Source organism: Narcine bancroftii, chromosome 1 (genome assembly GCF_036971445.1).
Source record: "Narcine bancroftii isolate sNarBan1 chromosome 1, sNarBan1.hap1, whole genome shotgun sequence".
Classification (NCBI taxonomy): Eukaryota; Metazoa; Chordata; class Chondrichthyes; order Torpediniformes; family Narcinidae; genus Narcine; species Narcine bancroftii.
In genome coordinates, this window is record NC_091469.1 from 125,726,740 (window position 1) to 125,742,151 (window position 15,412).

General features: G+C 47.7%; 1 protein-coding gene across 2 annotated transcripts in view; it reads right to left on the reverse strand.

The window, feature by feature from the left end:
* Positions 1 to 10,584, reverse strand: part of homer1b (homer scaffold protein 1b) — a 95,459-nt gene extending 84,875 nt beyond the window's left edge. For both annotated transcript variants that reach the window (XM_069938433.1, XM_069938423.1), the window contains exon 1: positions 10,162 to 10,584. In XM_069938433.1, the coding sequence (XP_069794534.1) occupies positions 10,162 to 10,166 (5 nt within the window). In that variant the 5' untranslated portion in view covers positions 10,167 to 10,584. The remainder of the gene's footprint in view (positions 1 to 10,161) is intronic.
* Between the last annotated feature and the right edge of the window lie 4,828 nt (positions 10,585 to 15,412).

The following is a 15,412-nucleotide window of genomic DNA, read 5'->3' on the forward strand; positions in this document are numbered from 1 at the left end:
ATTAATGTTTTAGGATTATAATCTAATTCATAGGCTAGTTATACTATGAAACAAATCTTGCTGGCCTCCATTGTCATTTTCAATAGAAAATTTCAATTTTCACCAGCTGTGAGTCTTGTGCTGGTAAATGCAGATGTTTCAGACTTCCTGAATCATAATGGCTTTGCACTTGTGGTTAAATTCCATGTGGAGACTAATGATAGCATTGCATTAGGGAAAAACATTTAATTCTATGACTGGGCATAAATGATTATCAAAATTCTTTACTTGTACTGTGGAAAATACACTGATTGGTTGCATAACAGCCATGTTTGATAATGCAAACCCAGAAGACTCCCGAAAGTAGCAAATATAGCCAAGACATCTTGACAAGACACTGCCACATGCAGCCTACATCATAAAGGACCTTCATCACCCTGGTCACAACCTCTTTTCCCTGCTACCTTCAACCACAAGGCAAAGAAATTAAGTCCAGCATCTAGGTTCGATAATAGTTTTTAATGCCATATTTATCAGGCACTCAAACCTCCACTGACGACCCTGGCTACTCTGGGACCACAAAACACAATTGAAGCTCCACCTTTTCTTGCACTAACTGGGAATATTTATTCATCCTTTTATTTATGATCACTTTTCATATAGAAAAATGTATGTACATGATTGAAGGTATATGCACTAAATTCTTGCTTTCTGCTGTAAAGAAGATATGCAGGATAAACTAACTACAATATTGTAGATATTAAATTACATCAGTTTGAAATAATGACAAATTCAACATCAATTGTGACTTGGGAAAAGTCTGGATTTATTTTTGATGAGCCAAAGCGATGAAACTCAAAATTAGAACATTGGCCTTGTTAATGGAGATATCATGGCATCTGAAACTTAACTGTGTGAAATAGGATACTGACTGAGAAGTTTAAAATCAGAAATAAATTGAAGATGGAAGGGGTTAGTCAGTGGCTTGGAAGGAGTTTGAGGTAGGAACAAATCTTCTCATTTAATTTAGAAAATCTTTAGATATCCAGGGCTGAAATGTGAAGCAATTTGAAAGCTTAGGTGCTTTAGAGGAGTCAAGAGCCAGCAAGGTAGAGCTGGCTGTCATGTGCATATGTGGAATAAGGCACTCCATTTTTAGGTGGAAACTTCAAGGATGCAATTCGCTATTGGCCAGAACAAGTGTCTGCCAAGAGTATAAAATATGACAGGTAATATTCATTTAACACAGCTTTTCTTTTAAAAAAAATAAATACAATTCCCACCCCAAATCTCTCCATCTCCTTCCTACAAAATTTAGAACCTGCCTTGTAATAATTCTATCATCTTTTTAGCTGGCTCCATAATTTAACTGCACTTGGTAAATTATCATAGAATTTTTTTAACCATGTTAAATGTTTTTATCAATACAAACTTTTGTTGTCGCCACCAAAAAAAAATCATTATATTACAAATTGCAAAGAACGAGAAACTTAAAAATAAGAGAAGAATGATGATGGTGCAGGGCAGAGGGTGGGTAGAAGTTGGAATGTGCAGTTGGATGGAAAAGGTTAAATTGGGTAAAGGAAAAATAGAATCTGTATTGTTCTTCATTTCATTCCAAAGCAACACATGATTTGACTACTGTTTGACTAAGTGGGTGCAGTTAAGATGAATATAATGTTTGTGCAGTTTAAGCTTTTATATTCCTTCAGCATTACTGTTTGTGGCTCAATCCACCAATCAATCCATCAAAACTACAAGGGAGATCTCAAAAATAATTCATTGCATTTGGAAGGACAAGTGTAAAACTAGTAATCTGCAGAGTGTAACTAAATTTAGATAAAGATGTTGAATGTGAGAAGGCCACAAGAAATTGTTTAAAAAATGATTTGATGACAAAAGATCTTTAGTTAAAGATTTTCAATTTTGCATGGCATAAAATTAAATATTTGGGTCATTCAAAAATTCTGCTTTTCCTTGGACCATTGCAGGAAGTACGTGGAGGTTTCGAAAAGGATACAGAAGAGATTTACCAGGATGTTGTCCAAATTGGAGGATATGAAAGATGATGAGAGGTTGGACAAATGGGCTGTTTTCTCTGGAATGGAAGATCAGGGATGACCAATAGAAGTTCATAAAATTCTAAAAGGCATTGATTGGGCAGACAGTCAGAATTGGTTTGCAGAGTAAAAATACAACATACCAGAGGACAACCATTTAAGAGTGTGAGAGCATATGCGTCATGCCAGCAGTAGTGCCGGAAGCAGATAAGATGGTAATGTTTAAGAGGCAAGCAGTAGTGTTTTCATTTGGGCATCATATTTGGCACAGACTTGAGGGCCAGAAGGGCTCTACCAGTACTTGGTGATAACCACACACCAAGTCTATTTTGGAGAAGATCTTCAGCCCAAGCAAATTATCTGAGAAATAATTTTGGAAATTGTTATTACTGTATGGTTTCCAGATTAAATTTGCACGGCGAGAGTAATTAATTGCATCTTAAGCATCTCTAGCTGCAAAGATTAGATAGACATCCATAAGGCAGTTGTAAATAATAATTCATGGGACAAATTTAAACAAGTTGTAAGAAGCACTTTAAAAGCTATATTCTTTTAAAAAAGTATTCTGAATAATTAGAAATCTTTTGGTATCCTGTTGCATATTAACTTTACTGCTCAGAAATCAGCTAAAGATGCAGCTTGCATATAACAAAGCAAAAAGAAAAAAATTAGCCACAGCAGACAAATTAGATAAACTACAAAACATGCCTCAATTATAACATTTTCAGAAATAGAGATATTAAACAATTTGTAAAACAAAAGTATATTCTTTATTAATTGTGAAAACTACACTACAAACTTTGCTACCTTGGGCTTTGTAACCTCTAAGTAAACAAACTCTATACACATATCTATTCCATTATTAGTCAAATTTAATTCAGATTTTAAACTATTTTTACAACCTGAGTAATATCCCAAATATTATGGAGTTTTGGCTTTCTGAACAAAATATGCAAATGTTATATATTATGTCATCACATACGTTCTATGTTCTGTTAAATACATAATATGCACAACTCAGGAAGTATTTCAAACTAAAACAAGATCAGCAATTCTCTTGTTAAACTGCAAAAAAAAAATCAAATAATCTTACACATTTTACACTATTTAAGGAGTGAGAGAATTGTTTGTTTTTTTTTAAACAGAAAAATCTGCAAATTGACTGTATCTTTCAGATTAATATTTGATCGTTTATTTTATGGAATTTTCATCCAAGAGGTTTTTCCTCAGTCAGAATGACTTTGATGGAAAAGACCAGCTTTATGGATGCTCCTGACCAGAGGACAAAAACAAAACGCACATAAATCCAGGTAATCGTGTGTGATCCAGTTAGTAGGTGCATTGAAAACACTGGCAACATGACTAACAAGGGACTCCCTGCCTCAAGCATTACACAATCAAAACAATTATAATGTTTTATAGTTGTAGGATTCCAACTAAACAACTTCCCTCCACTTCCCAGAGAGATCATCACTTTGAAAAACAACTAATATACAGCTGTGAAAGTCAAATGTATAAAGATAAATCAGTCCAACCTAAGGCAGAGTTAAATTATTAATTTGGGGGCAAATTTAAGCTCCACAGAAGACATACAAAGGTAAATAATAAAATTATTTTTTTATTCTTTAAAAATTAAAAAGAAACTGAAGTTTTTCCCAAATCAAACTCAAATCTTAATTGGATTACATTGAGAAACTATTTTAGATGGTCACATGCACAGTTCTGGAAAATGTGAGGTCGCTTCAAACAAAATTGATCTGCCCACACTTTCATTATACGGTAGAGAAAATAAGTAACACAGTGAAGCCACTTCCTCACAGAGCCAGAGACCCAGGTTCACTGCTGAATTTGTGGGCTGTATGGAGTTTACATGACCTGTAACCAACCCCTTGGGCTTCCTCCAGATTTCTTCCACATCCCAAAGACACGAGGTTGCTAAAATGACACTAATAAATTGCACCTAGTTTGTAGAACCTGAGAACTGAAGAGAGTACAAAAATAGAATCAATGTAAGATTAGTGTAAATAGGTGATTGTTGGTGGATATGGACTTAGTGGGATGAAAAGCCAGCTTCTGTGTTGAACCTCTGATTCCATGGCTTTAAAATGTGACAGACTATGATGCAAGACACTGAATTAAATTCAAAAGAATTGGGAAAGCTCATCTTAGTGGAACTATGGAACTAATAAGGTGGAATCCTTTGAAAGTGTAACATGTGCTGTAGATAAAGAACTGTTAGACAGTTGGAGGTTTAATTCAGACACAGCCCAGTGACAGGCCCTCCCTGTCCACATGTCTGTGCCACCATTAACCTATAATCTTTGTACATTTTTGAACATTATGGTTGAGCATAAAAAAGTTACCAAGGAAAATAAAAGCTCTGGCATAGTTAGTAATATTTAGGCATGGATAGAAGATGGAGTCTTGGAAAATGTTGCAAGAACCACAAATAATGGGTTCAGGGCATTATCTTTTACAAGCTAGTTAAATGTCTTGGATGAAAGCACTGAGATTTGGCAAGTAGGCTGTGAAGAGAGTAAAGAGACTACAAAGGGATATAGATAGGTTAAGTGAATTAGCAAAATTCTGACAAATTGAGTGCAATGCTGGAAAAAGTGAAATCTCCATTTGGTAGGAAAAATAAAGCTGCATATTCTATGACACTGCAGATTCCAAATATGCAGGAGATTCAGTGCATTCTTGGGCATACAGTAATTCTCAAAAGACTAGGATCCAGATACAAACAATTAGAAAAGCTAACAGAATATTACTGTTTATTACTAAGGGACTACGCAAGTAAGAGGTTATGATCCATGTTGGGCATTGGTGAGAGCAGATTCAAAGCATACTGCAATTCTCATTTAAGGAATGAATGCATTAGAAGTAGTCCACAAATGGTTGGCACATGAGGAAAGGCTGAATAAGTTAGAGTTTAGTTGAGGAAGGGGTGATTTAATGGAAACTGAAGATCTTGATACAGTGAAACTAAAAAGGATATTTCCTCAGAGGAAGAATTTAGCACTTTCTAAAAAAAATGGCTGCTGGTGCAAAACAGGTGAGATCAATTCCACCACCACCCATACCCCCCTCAAATTCTGAGACATTAATAATTAGACATCTTAAAGGATGATGGAAGCAGAACCTTTGACTATCAAGGTTAAAGAAAATAAATTCTCGATAAACAAAGGAATGCAATTTTTACAGGGAATTTCAAGATTGCAGTTTTGAGGTCACAACCAGATCAGCCAAGAGGCTTGAGGGGCCATGTGGCTCACTTCTTTGCCTAATATACATGACCGCTCTTATATGAAGAACAAGCACAAATTCAATAGCAAGCTGTAAAAGTTCATTATGCAAGAAAAACTGTGATGGGTTGCCAAGTTATTTAAAGAACTATTCCAATCACCTGTACAAAAAACAAAATAAACCCACGCCAAATTGTTTTAACTATTGACGATAAGAAAATTTTGCAAGAGAACAAGTTAACGAAAAATGGGCAACATCAATTTGTGCTGAGAACAAAGTTAACCATTCCACTTTAAAATGTAGAAATTCACTTTGAGACAAGACCAATGCATTTAATTTCATCACACCTGTACCTGGTTTTTGCTTTGATTCATCTCATCTTGATTCCTTTTTTAAAAAAATCAAGCCTAATCTAAAACCCAGTGTCAAACCATAAAATTCAGCCAGGATTTGAAATCTCAATACACCACAAAAAGCTTGTAGACTAAATTAACAGCAATATAATACAGTTCAAGTTGGCTTGATACAAATCACTCAGCGACTTTAAATTAATCTCGAAAATTGTGGATAAATGTTCCTTTTAAGAATATGTAGTCAAGAATTAAGCAAAGCAGCAGACTCTCACTGACTTTTCAACCTTTGGGAATTAGTCAAGGAGGATGGTTTTTTGTTGTTGGAGGGGGGTAATAATGAAACATATTGGACAGCAACCGTTAAAATGCAGCTGTTTCTGCCAAATTCTGTGCCCTCTGAGGCCATAAAAATGCAATCAATTTGGGATTTCATAATGTCATTCATAAAATATTTGAAACCTCACTCCATTCTTTAAAGTTAATTTGCAAGCTATGCTAACAAACTGCAATGAATACTTACAACGCAAGGTTACTTTTCGTTTTAAGCAAGAGAGTTTCACACGACAGAGTGAATGCCGACCAAGGTAACAACTTGTGGAGTTTATACGAGTCAGGACGGTGCCTGAACTTTCTTGGCCACCCAAAACTCGGGTTCATTTCCCCAATCCAAATGATTGGAAAGGTGGGTGAGATCGACGCCGTGCGGCAGACCTGGTGGCTGCTCGGACTTGGCGCAGTCGATATCATATGCAGGGGGGGGGGGGATAAGAGGCCGGGGGGGGGGATAAGAGGCCGGGGGGGGGGATAAGAGGCCGGGGGGGGGGATAAGAGGCCGGGGGGGGGGATAAGAGGCCGGGGGGGGGGATAAGAGGCCGGGGGGGGGGATAAGAGGCCGGGGGGGGGGATAAGAGGCCGGGGGGGGGGATAAGAGGCCGGGGGGGGGGATAAGAGGCCGGGGGGGGGGATAAGAGGCCGGGGGGGGGGATAAGAGGCCGGGGGGGGGGATAAGAGGCCGGGGGGGGGGATAAGAGGCCGGGGGGGGGGATAAGAGGCCGGGGGGGGGGATAAGAGGCCGGGGGGGGGGATAAGAGGCCGGGGGGGGGGATAAGAGGCCGGGGGGGGGGATAAGAGGCCGGGGGGGGGGATAAGAGGCCGGGGGGGGGGATAAGAGGCCGGGGGGGGGGATAAGAGGCCGGGGGGGGGGATAAGAGGCCGGGGGGGGGGATAAGAGGCCGGGGGGGGGGATAAGAGGCCGGGGGGGGGGATAAGAGGCCGGGGGGGGGGATAAGAGGCCGGGGGGGGGGATAAGAGGCCGGGGGGGGGGATAAGAGGCCGGGGGGGGGGATAAGAGGCCGGGGGGGGGGATAAGAGGCCGGGGGGGGGGATAAGAGGCCGGGGGGGGGGATAAGAGGCCGGGGGGGGGGATAAGAGGCCGGGGGGGGGGATAAGAGGCCGGGGGGGGGGATAAGAGGCCGGGGGGGGGGATAAGAGGCCGGGGGGGGGGATAAGAGGCCGGGGGGGGGGATAAGAGGCCGGGGGGGGGGGATAAGAGGCCGGGGGGGGGGATAAGAGGCCGGGGGGGGGGATAAGAGGCCGGGGGGGGGGGATAAGAGGCCGGGGGGGGGGGATAAGAGGCCGGGGGGGGGGGATAAGAGGCCGGGGGGGGGGGATAAGAGGCCGGGGGGGGGGGATAAGAGGCCGGGGGGGGGGGATAAGAGGCCGGGGGGGGGGGATAAGAGGCCGGGGGGGGGATAAGAGGCCGGGGGGGGGATAAGAGGCCGGGGGGGGGATAAGAGGCCGGGGGGGGGGATAAGAGGCCGGGGGGGGGGGATAAGAGGCCGGGGGGGGGGGATAAGAGGCCGGGGGGGGGGGATAAGAGGCCGGGGGGGGGGGGATAAGAGGCCGGGGGGGGGGGGATAAGAGGCCGGGGGGGGGGGATAAGAGGCCGGGGGGGGGGGATAAGAGGCCGGGGGGGGGGGATAAGAGGCCGGGGGGGGGGGATAAGAGGCCGGGGGGGGGGATAAGAGGCCGGGGGGGGATAAGAGGCCGGGGGGGGATAAGAGGCCGGGGGGGGATAAGAGGCCGGGGGGGGATAAGAGGCCGGGGGGGGATAAGAGGCCGGGGGGGGATAAGAGGCCGGGGGGGGATAAGAGGCCGGGGGGGGATAAGAGGCCGGGGGGGGATAAGAGGCCGGGGGGGGATAAGAGGCCGGGGGGGGATAAGAGGCCGGGGGGGGATAAGAGGCCGGGGGGGGATAAGAGGCCGGGGGGGGATAAGAGGCCGGGGGGGGATAAGAGGCCGGGGGGGGATAAGAGGCCGGGGGGGGATAAGAGGCCGGGGGGGGATAAGAGGCCGGGGGGGGATAAGAGGCCGGGGGGGGATAAGAGGCCGGGGGGGGATAAGAGGCCGGGGGGGGGATAAGAGGCCGGGGGGGGGATAAGAGGCCGGGGGGGGGATAAGAGGCCGGGGGGGGGATAAGAGGCCGGGGGGGGGATAAGAGGCCGGGGGGGGGATAAGAGGCCGGGGGGGGATAAGAGGCCGGGGGGGGATAAGAGGCCGGGGGGGGATAAGAGGCCGGGGGGGGATAAGAGGCCGGGGGGGGATAAGAGGCCGGGGGGGATAAGAGGCCGGGGGGGATAAGAGGCCGGGGGGGATAAGAGGCCGGGGGGGGGATAAGAGGCCGGGGGGGGGGATAAGAGGCCGGGGGGGGGGGGATAAGAGGCCGGGGGGGGGGGGATAAGAGGCCGGGGGGGGGGGGATAAGAGGCCGGGGGGGGGGGGATAAGAGGCCGGGGGGGGGGGGATAAGAGGCCGGGGGGGGGGGATAAGAGGCCGGGGGGGGGGGATAAGAGGCCGGGGGGGGGGGGATAAGAGGCCGGGGGGGGGGGGATAAGAGGCCGGGGGGGGGGATAAGAGGCCGGGGGGGGGGGATAAGAGGCCGGGGGGGGGATAAGAGGCCGGGGGGGGATAAGAGGCCGGGGGGGGATAAGAGGCCGGGGGGGGATAAGAGGCCGGGGGGGGATAAGAGGCCGGGGGGGGATAAGAGGCCGGGGGGGGATAAGAGGCCGGGGGGGGATAAGAGGCCGGGGGGGGATAAGAGGCCGGGGGGGGATAAGAGGCCGGGGGGGGATAAGAGGCCGGGGGGGGGATAAGAGGCCGGGGGGGGGATAAGAGGCCGGGGGGGGATAAGAGGCCGGGGGGGGATAAGAGGCCGGGGGGGGATAAGAGGCCGGGGGGGGATAAGAGGCCGGGGGGGGATAAGAGGCCGGGGGGGGATAAGAGGCCGGGGGGGGATAAGAGGCCGGGGGGGGATAAGAGGCCGGGGGGGGATAAGAGGCCGGGGGGGGATAAGAGGCCGGGGGGGGATAAGAGGCCGGGGGGGGATAAGAGGCCGGGGGGGGATAAGAGGCCGGGGGGGGATAAGAGGCCGGGGGGGGATAAGAGGCCGGGGGGGGATAAGAGGCCGGGGGGGGATAAGAGGCCGGGGGGGATAAGAGGCCGGGGGGGATAAGAGGCCGGGGGGGATAAGAGGCCGGGGGGGATAAGAGGCCGGGGGGGATAAGAGGCCGGGGGGGATAAGAGGCCGGGGGGGATAAGAGGCCGGGGGGGATAAGAGGCCGGGGGGGATAAGAGGCCGGGGGGGATAAGAGGCCGGGGGGGAATAAGAGGCCGGGGGGGAATAAGAGGCCGGGGGGGAATAAGAGGCCGGGGGGGAATAAGAGGCCGGGGGGGAATAAGAGGCCGGGGGGGGGATAAGAGGCCGGGGGGGGATAAGAGGCCGGGGGGGGATAAGAGGCCGGGGGGGGATAAGAGGCCGGGGGGGGATAAGAGGCCGGGGGGGGATAAGAGGCCGGGGGGATAAGAGGCCGGGGGGATAAGAGGCCGGGGGGATAAGAGGCCGGGGGGGATAAGAGGCCGGGGGGGATAAGAGGCCGGGGGGGGATAAGAGGCCGGGGGGGGATAAGAGGCCGGGGGGGATAAGAGGCCGGGGGGGGATAAGAGGCCGGGGGGATAAGAGGCCGGGGGGGGATAAGAGGCCGGGGGGGGATAAGAGGCCGGGGGGGATAAGAGGCCGGGGGGGATAAGAGGCCGGGGGGGGATAAGAGGCCGGGGGGGATAAGAGGCCGGGGGGGGATAAGAGGCCGGGGGGGGATAAGAGGCCGGGGGGGATAAGAGGCCGGGGGGGATAAGAGGCCGGGGGGGGATAAGAGGCCGGGGGGGGATAAGAGGCCGGGGGGGGATAAGAGGCCGGGGGGGGATAAGAGGCCGGGGGGGGATAAGAGGCCGGGGGGGATAAGAGGCGGGAGGGTTGATTGGGAATGGAGCTCATCAGGAGTTTGAGGGGGCTGCGCTCGGCTGCAAAAGTGTCAAACGCCTCACTCACATGCGCCAGCGACTCCACATCACCCCGAGAGGACTTTCCCCGTTGGAAGGGGTCGTCGGGGCGGGGGGGGGAAAGAACCTCACTGATTGCAAGCATCGCTGAATTAAATGCCGAAGGCAACGTGAAACCGAGCGGCTCACCCCATTTTTCCCCTCCGGCTGAAGCCACGCCGATCCTTCGCTCACGCGGAGTTGCTTGCGCTGGCGGCGGATCCGACCTCCACCTCAGAAGGACACCGATGCCATCCCAGCACCAGAGAAAGACGACGGTCCCGGTCCTCGCTCCACCCTCCTCCTCCCCGGTTTCAGTGACTGGAAGGAGGAGATGGACGAGGGGAATGGTGGTGGAGTGGAGGGGAGTGGGGATCGAAGGGAGGCCGGCGGCTGGAGCAGCTAGAGAGAGGGAGGGTGACTGCGCGAGCTCCGCTCCTCTCCTCTCCCCTCCCCCCCGGTCAAGGCTCCAATCACTGGGCGACGGCGCTGCCTTCCACCCCTTCGCCGTCCACGAGCCCGCGCGCACCGGTCCCACTTTCCTTCTCCCCGTCCATCCGCAGCGCACCGGACCTTTTAAATAGACGTCAGCGCGTCATCACGTGGCGCCGTCACCCACCTCTGACTCGCCCGCCTCGTTCCGGCTCGCCCTGACGTCAAAGCCCAGCAATTATTCGGTGAGGTCAGGCCCGCTCCCCGCATTGGCTTCTAATTATACCCAGCGCATCCTGTCGTTGAAATGCCCTATTTTGGTTGAAGAGCCGCCCACCTGCAGTCGTCCAGAAGCACAACAGGAAGTTCGGAACGAGGGTGAACTTTAAAATCTGGAACTAAATGTTGCAGCTGCTCCTGATGCTTCCCCAGTTGCCATTGGGGTGGGCAATGGCGAACGCCTTCCAGCGCCTCTCCTCTGCGATCGTTTCAACTGCATTTCCAGCAACTTGGAAAAGAAAACAGATAGGTGCAGGCAATATTACTTTATTCCATTGTGCTCTGCTGACACCCCACAGGTATCACTCTGGCAGAAGGTCTCCCTCACACTCTCCACTAGTTTCATATTCTTTTGGTGGCCTGCCCCAAATTTCTGGCCATTATCTCTGAAAATAAGTAGGCAAAATGCTCAGTTTCATGGATTGCTACCGGTGTGCCAACCACTTGTGGACTACTTCTAATGCATTCATTCCTTAAATGAGAATTGCAGCATGCTTTGACTCCGCTCTCACCAATGGCCAACCTTCTACTTGCGTCGTTGCCTTTGGCCAAGTAAAATCGTTGTCCATTCATCTTCTCAATCTTTCTAGCCAGGGGCTAGCTGCCACATTGCACAGATCACACAGGGAGGTTATGGACCTTGTTCCAGGAGAAGGTGATTCTCTAAATGTTCCTTCCTCTGCAGAGAGCAGCAAGCGGCAGGAACGAGTGCATTTGGTAGGCTTGCAGACTTTTCAGTGATGTAGGGTCTCATTCATGTCATATTTGAATGTGTGGATACTGTAGTTGGTAATCAAAGTTTTCTTCCATTCATTACTGATCCATGATCATAATCAGAGAGATTCATAAATATCCAGTTACCAATTAAATCACATTACTGATCCATGATCATAATCAGAGAGATTCATAAATATCCAGTTACCAATTAAATCATTTTTACATTGAGCAAACATTACCCCTCCATAAATCTTCGTCCGCGAAGCCAAGCCAAAGAATAGCAAACTAAACCCTTGCTCTTGGGAGACAACAACTATTTTCTCACCATCTAAACACCACATATGAGAATGTAACAGTTCTACCATGTGCAACATATGGTAATCAAGTTTAGAAATTCAGCACCAGACCTCATTTACAGTTTTAGTCCAAACATACATCATTGAACTGAATTTAAGATAAGTTCAGAATGACTGCAATTGGCATCAAGGTACCATTTAACAAATAGTCCTGTTAAAGTGAAATAATTAAGGGGAAAATTCTTCACTATTTGGAGCATTAAAAAATTGACTGTGATTCTTGCGAGGCCAGATGTTTGAATCCCAGGTCACCGCTGTAGGACTTTCCTCAGCTTTGTGTTTTGATTTGATCAATGACTTTCCTCTCATAATAAAATCAGAAGTTGAAATTTTCACAACATTCACTTTCAGTCACAACTTCTCAAAAAAAATAAAACCTACATGAACTGAGAGCTGGTTAATATTCTGCAAGGACTTTATTCCCTGGAGCGAAGAAGAATGATTGGAAATTTGATAGAGGTTTACAAGATTAGTTTAGTTTATTTATATAGCACATTTAAAACAACTCACGTTGACCAAATTGCCATACAGATCATAAATTACATCTTAAACAGCTGTTTAAGGCTAAGTATAAAATGGGCACCCAAGGTTTAGAATTGCACATACAACATCACTTCAAAATGCTTGTGAGTAGAAGTACAACTTCAGCTTGGATTTTAAAAAGTTAAAGGAAAGGGCTGATTTGACGCATAGAGGAATATTGTTCCATAGTTTGGCGGCTGCTATTGCGAAAGCACGGTCTCTCCTGAGTTTGTGATTTGAACGTGGAGCAACCAAGGGCCCTAAATTAGCTGATCTGAGGGGTCTTGAGGGCATTTAGGTGATGTAAGAGGGGTCTAGTCCATTGATGGCTTTGTAAACAAACTGGAGAACTTTAAAATCTATCCTGAGCTGTACTGGCAACCAGTGAAGGGAGGTGTGAATAGGGGTGATATGGTCCCTTGGCTTCTGTCAGGACTCTTGCTCTCGCATTCTGATCCAGTTGAGGATTCGATAATGATGACTCACTAATTCCGTGTAAAGAGAGTTAGAGTAATCTAAAAGGGAGAAAATGAGGGTGTGGCTCAGTGACAAAAAATTATTTGATTTTGGCAATAGTGTGGAGCTGGAAAAAGCTAGCTTTTACTACTGCATTGACTTGTTTGTCAAACTTGAAGTTGGAATCAAATATCACACTGAGGGACTTGGTGTGTGGTTTAATGAGAGTGACTAAGTTGACAAGAGTATTGGCAAAAACTTTGGTGGAGTTGGGGGAGCCAAATAGAATGATCTCAGATTTGCCTTTGTTTAGCTGCAGGATGTTTTGAGACATCTAACACCTTATGTCCTCCAGACAGTCGATGAGGTTGGTTATCTTTGCTTGAGGATTGGGCTTCAGGGGCATATAGACCTGAGTGTCATTAACATAGCAGTGGAAGAAGATGCCACATTTTTGGATAATGAGGCCGAGGGAAAACATGTATAAGGAGAAGAGAATGGGACCCAGAATAGACCCTTATGGACTCCACAGGAAAGGGTAGCTGACAAGGATGAAAATGTGCCCATTTTGCCCTATCGCTGCGATAAAATTTAAACTAATTCAGGGCCATACTGTCGACACCGACCCTCTGCCAGAAGAGATCTATTAAAATAGCGTAATCCACCATATCAAATGCTGCACTAAGGTTGAGGAGAATTAGAATGGTGGAGCTTCTTGAGTCAGTGGCTCCTCGCCACTGATTTACATAGGTAAATCTTTTCAGCTTAACTGAGATGCCAACACATTTTCTCCATTTCCTAACTCATCTCTAGCGTTGGGGGACGGAGTAACATGGTTGCGGGTGGTCGGGTTCAATCTGTTCGAGATGGTGAGTAGAGGGGGAAATCTGGTCTAGCCTGGCTAAGTAATGTCTGGTCTGGCATCGTGGGTCCACTCCCTTCAAGCTGTAAGCAGGTAAGTAAACAGGTGATTAGAACCTTCAGTTCACCCGGGCAGTGATGGCCGGAGAAGTTGGGTCTTGCTGCATAGGGCAGTGAGTGGGCCTGTTGGACCAATCTGACCCTAACTCCATCAAAGGGTGAGGCAGTGGGTAGCCAGGTGAGTAAACCTTTAGTTCTGTCAGACGGTGAATGGCAAGACAGGCCGGGTTTTGTTGCATTAGGCCATGAAACGCAGAAAGGGCATCCTTTGCATCAAAGCTTGGTCTGGCCATTCACTCTACAGAACTTCCCCCATCTGTCTTGGACCTTACTATGCCTTTGGATCTGGGAGGGGATGTCAAGAGGGTGGGACAGGACCTATGAAACTCCTACTCACCTAAATCTATTCATGCACACATTGTTCCTTTCTGAGGAGTGGGGTATTACAACCCCCACAAACTGACTGAAAGGAACCGTCATCAACTTATGGGATGGATAGCCAGAAGTAACAAACAAGATTATAAGAGACTGGATGCGAATAGCCTTTTTCCACTTAGATTGGGGGAGCTAAATACGAGAGGTCATAGTTTTAAGCTGAAAGGGGAAAGATCTAGGGGGAACATTAGGGGAAAGTTCTTCATTCAGAGAGTGATGGGAACGTGGAATGAGCTGCCATCAGATATGATGAATGTGGACTCAATGTTAAGTTTTAAGAATGAATTAGATAAATACTTGTATGGGAGAGGTCTGGAGGGTTATGGATGATCAGCAAAGACTAGAAGGGTCAAATGGCCTGCTTTCTGTGCTGTAGCATTCTGTGGTTCTATGGTTCTATGATTGATAAGTGTCAAATTACTCTCGTGCCTCAGTGCCTTAGATAATGACCAGCTCCAACAAGAGAGAGTCTAACCACTGAACCTTGATCCTGAATACCATTATTATTATTGTTGAAACCCCATCATCAATACCCTGTCCTCATCATTGAAGAGGATTGTAATTGGACCTATGACATAATTTGCGGCTACAGAAGCAGTCAGAAACGGAGTATCCTGCAGTGAGAATTTCAACACTATTATACTGTTATATGCATAAGTTCAATGTACAGATGCACCAAAATTCTTACTTCCTTTAGCCAAACAGATATGTAAGACACACCAACTACAATAGTTAAAATTTAAATGACCACAAAGACAAGACAGAAAAAGATAATAAATATCAAAGGATAGATGAATAAATATTCACAGTTACAATTAATAGAATAAAAGAAAGTGACATTTCAGTAGATCTTTTCATGGCCCTGGAGTGAAACACAAAACTCTGCAGACCCTGTGATCGTAGTAAAAACACAGAAATGCTGGAGGACTCAGAAGGTCTCACTCTATCCATAGGGAGTAAAGATGTATAACCAATGGTTTGGGTCTGAGCCCTTCTTCAAGGTACGAGCAAAATATTAGGCAGTTGCCTGATTAAAAATGCTGGGGAGATGGGAACAAAGGGCAGTGGGAAGAGCACAGGCCAACAGACAACAGGTGGTAATTGGACAAGGATAGGAGGACAGGAGAGGAAAGGTGAAAATTGGGGAAGGGGTGGCTCTGTGAATGCAGAACTGGAGGAAAGGAGAGAGAGAGAGAAAGGGAGGAAAGGAGAAATAGGAATAGGAGAGAGATGGGGTAAGGGGTGGGGGGGGTTAAAGAACTCTGGAGAAGTTGATGTTAATT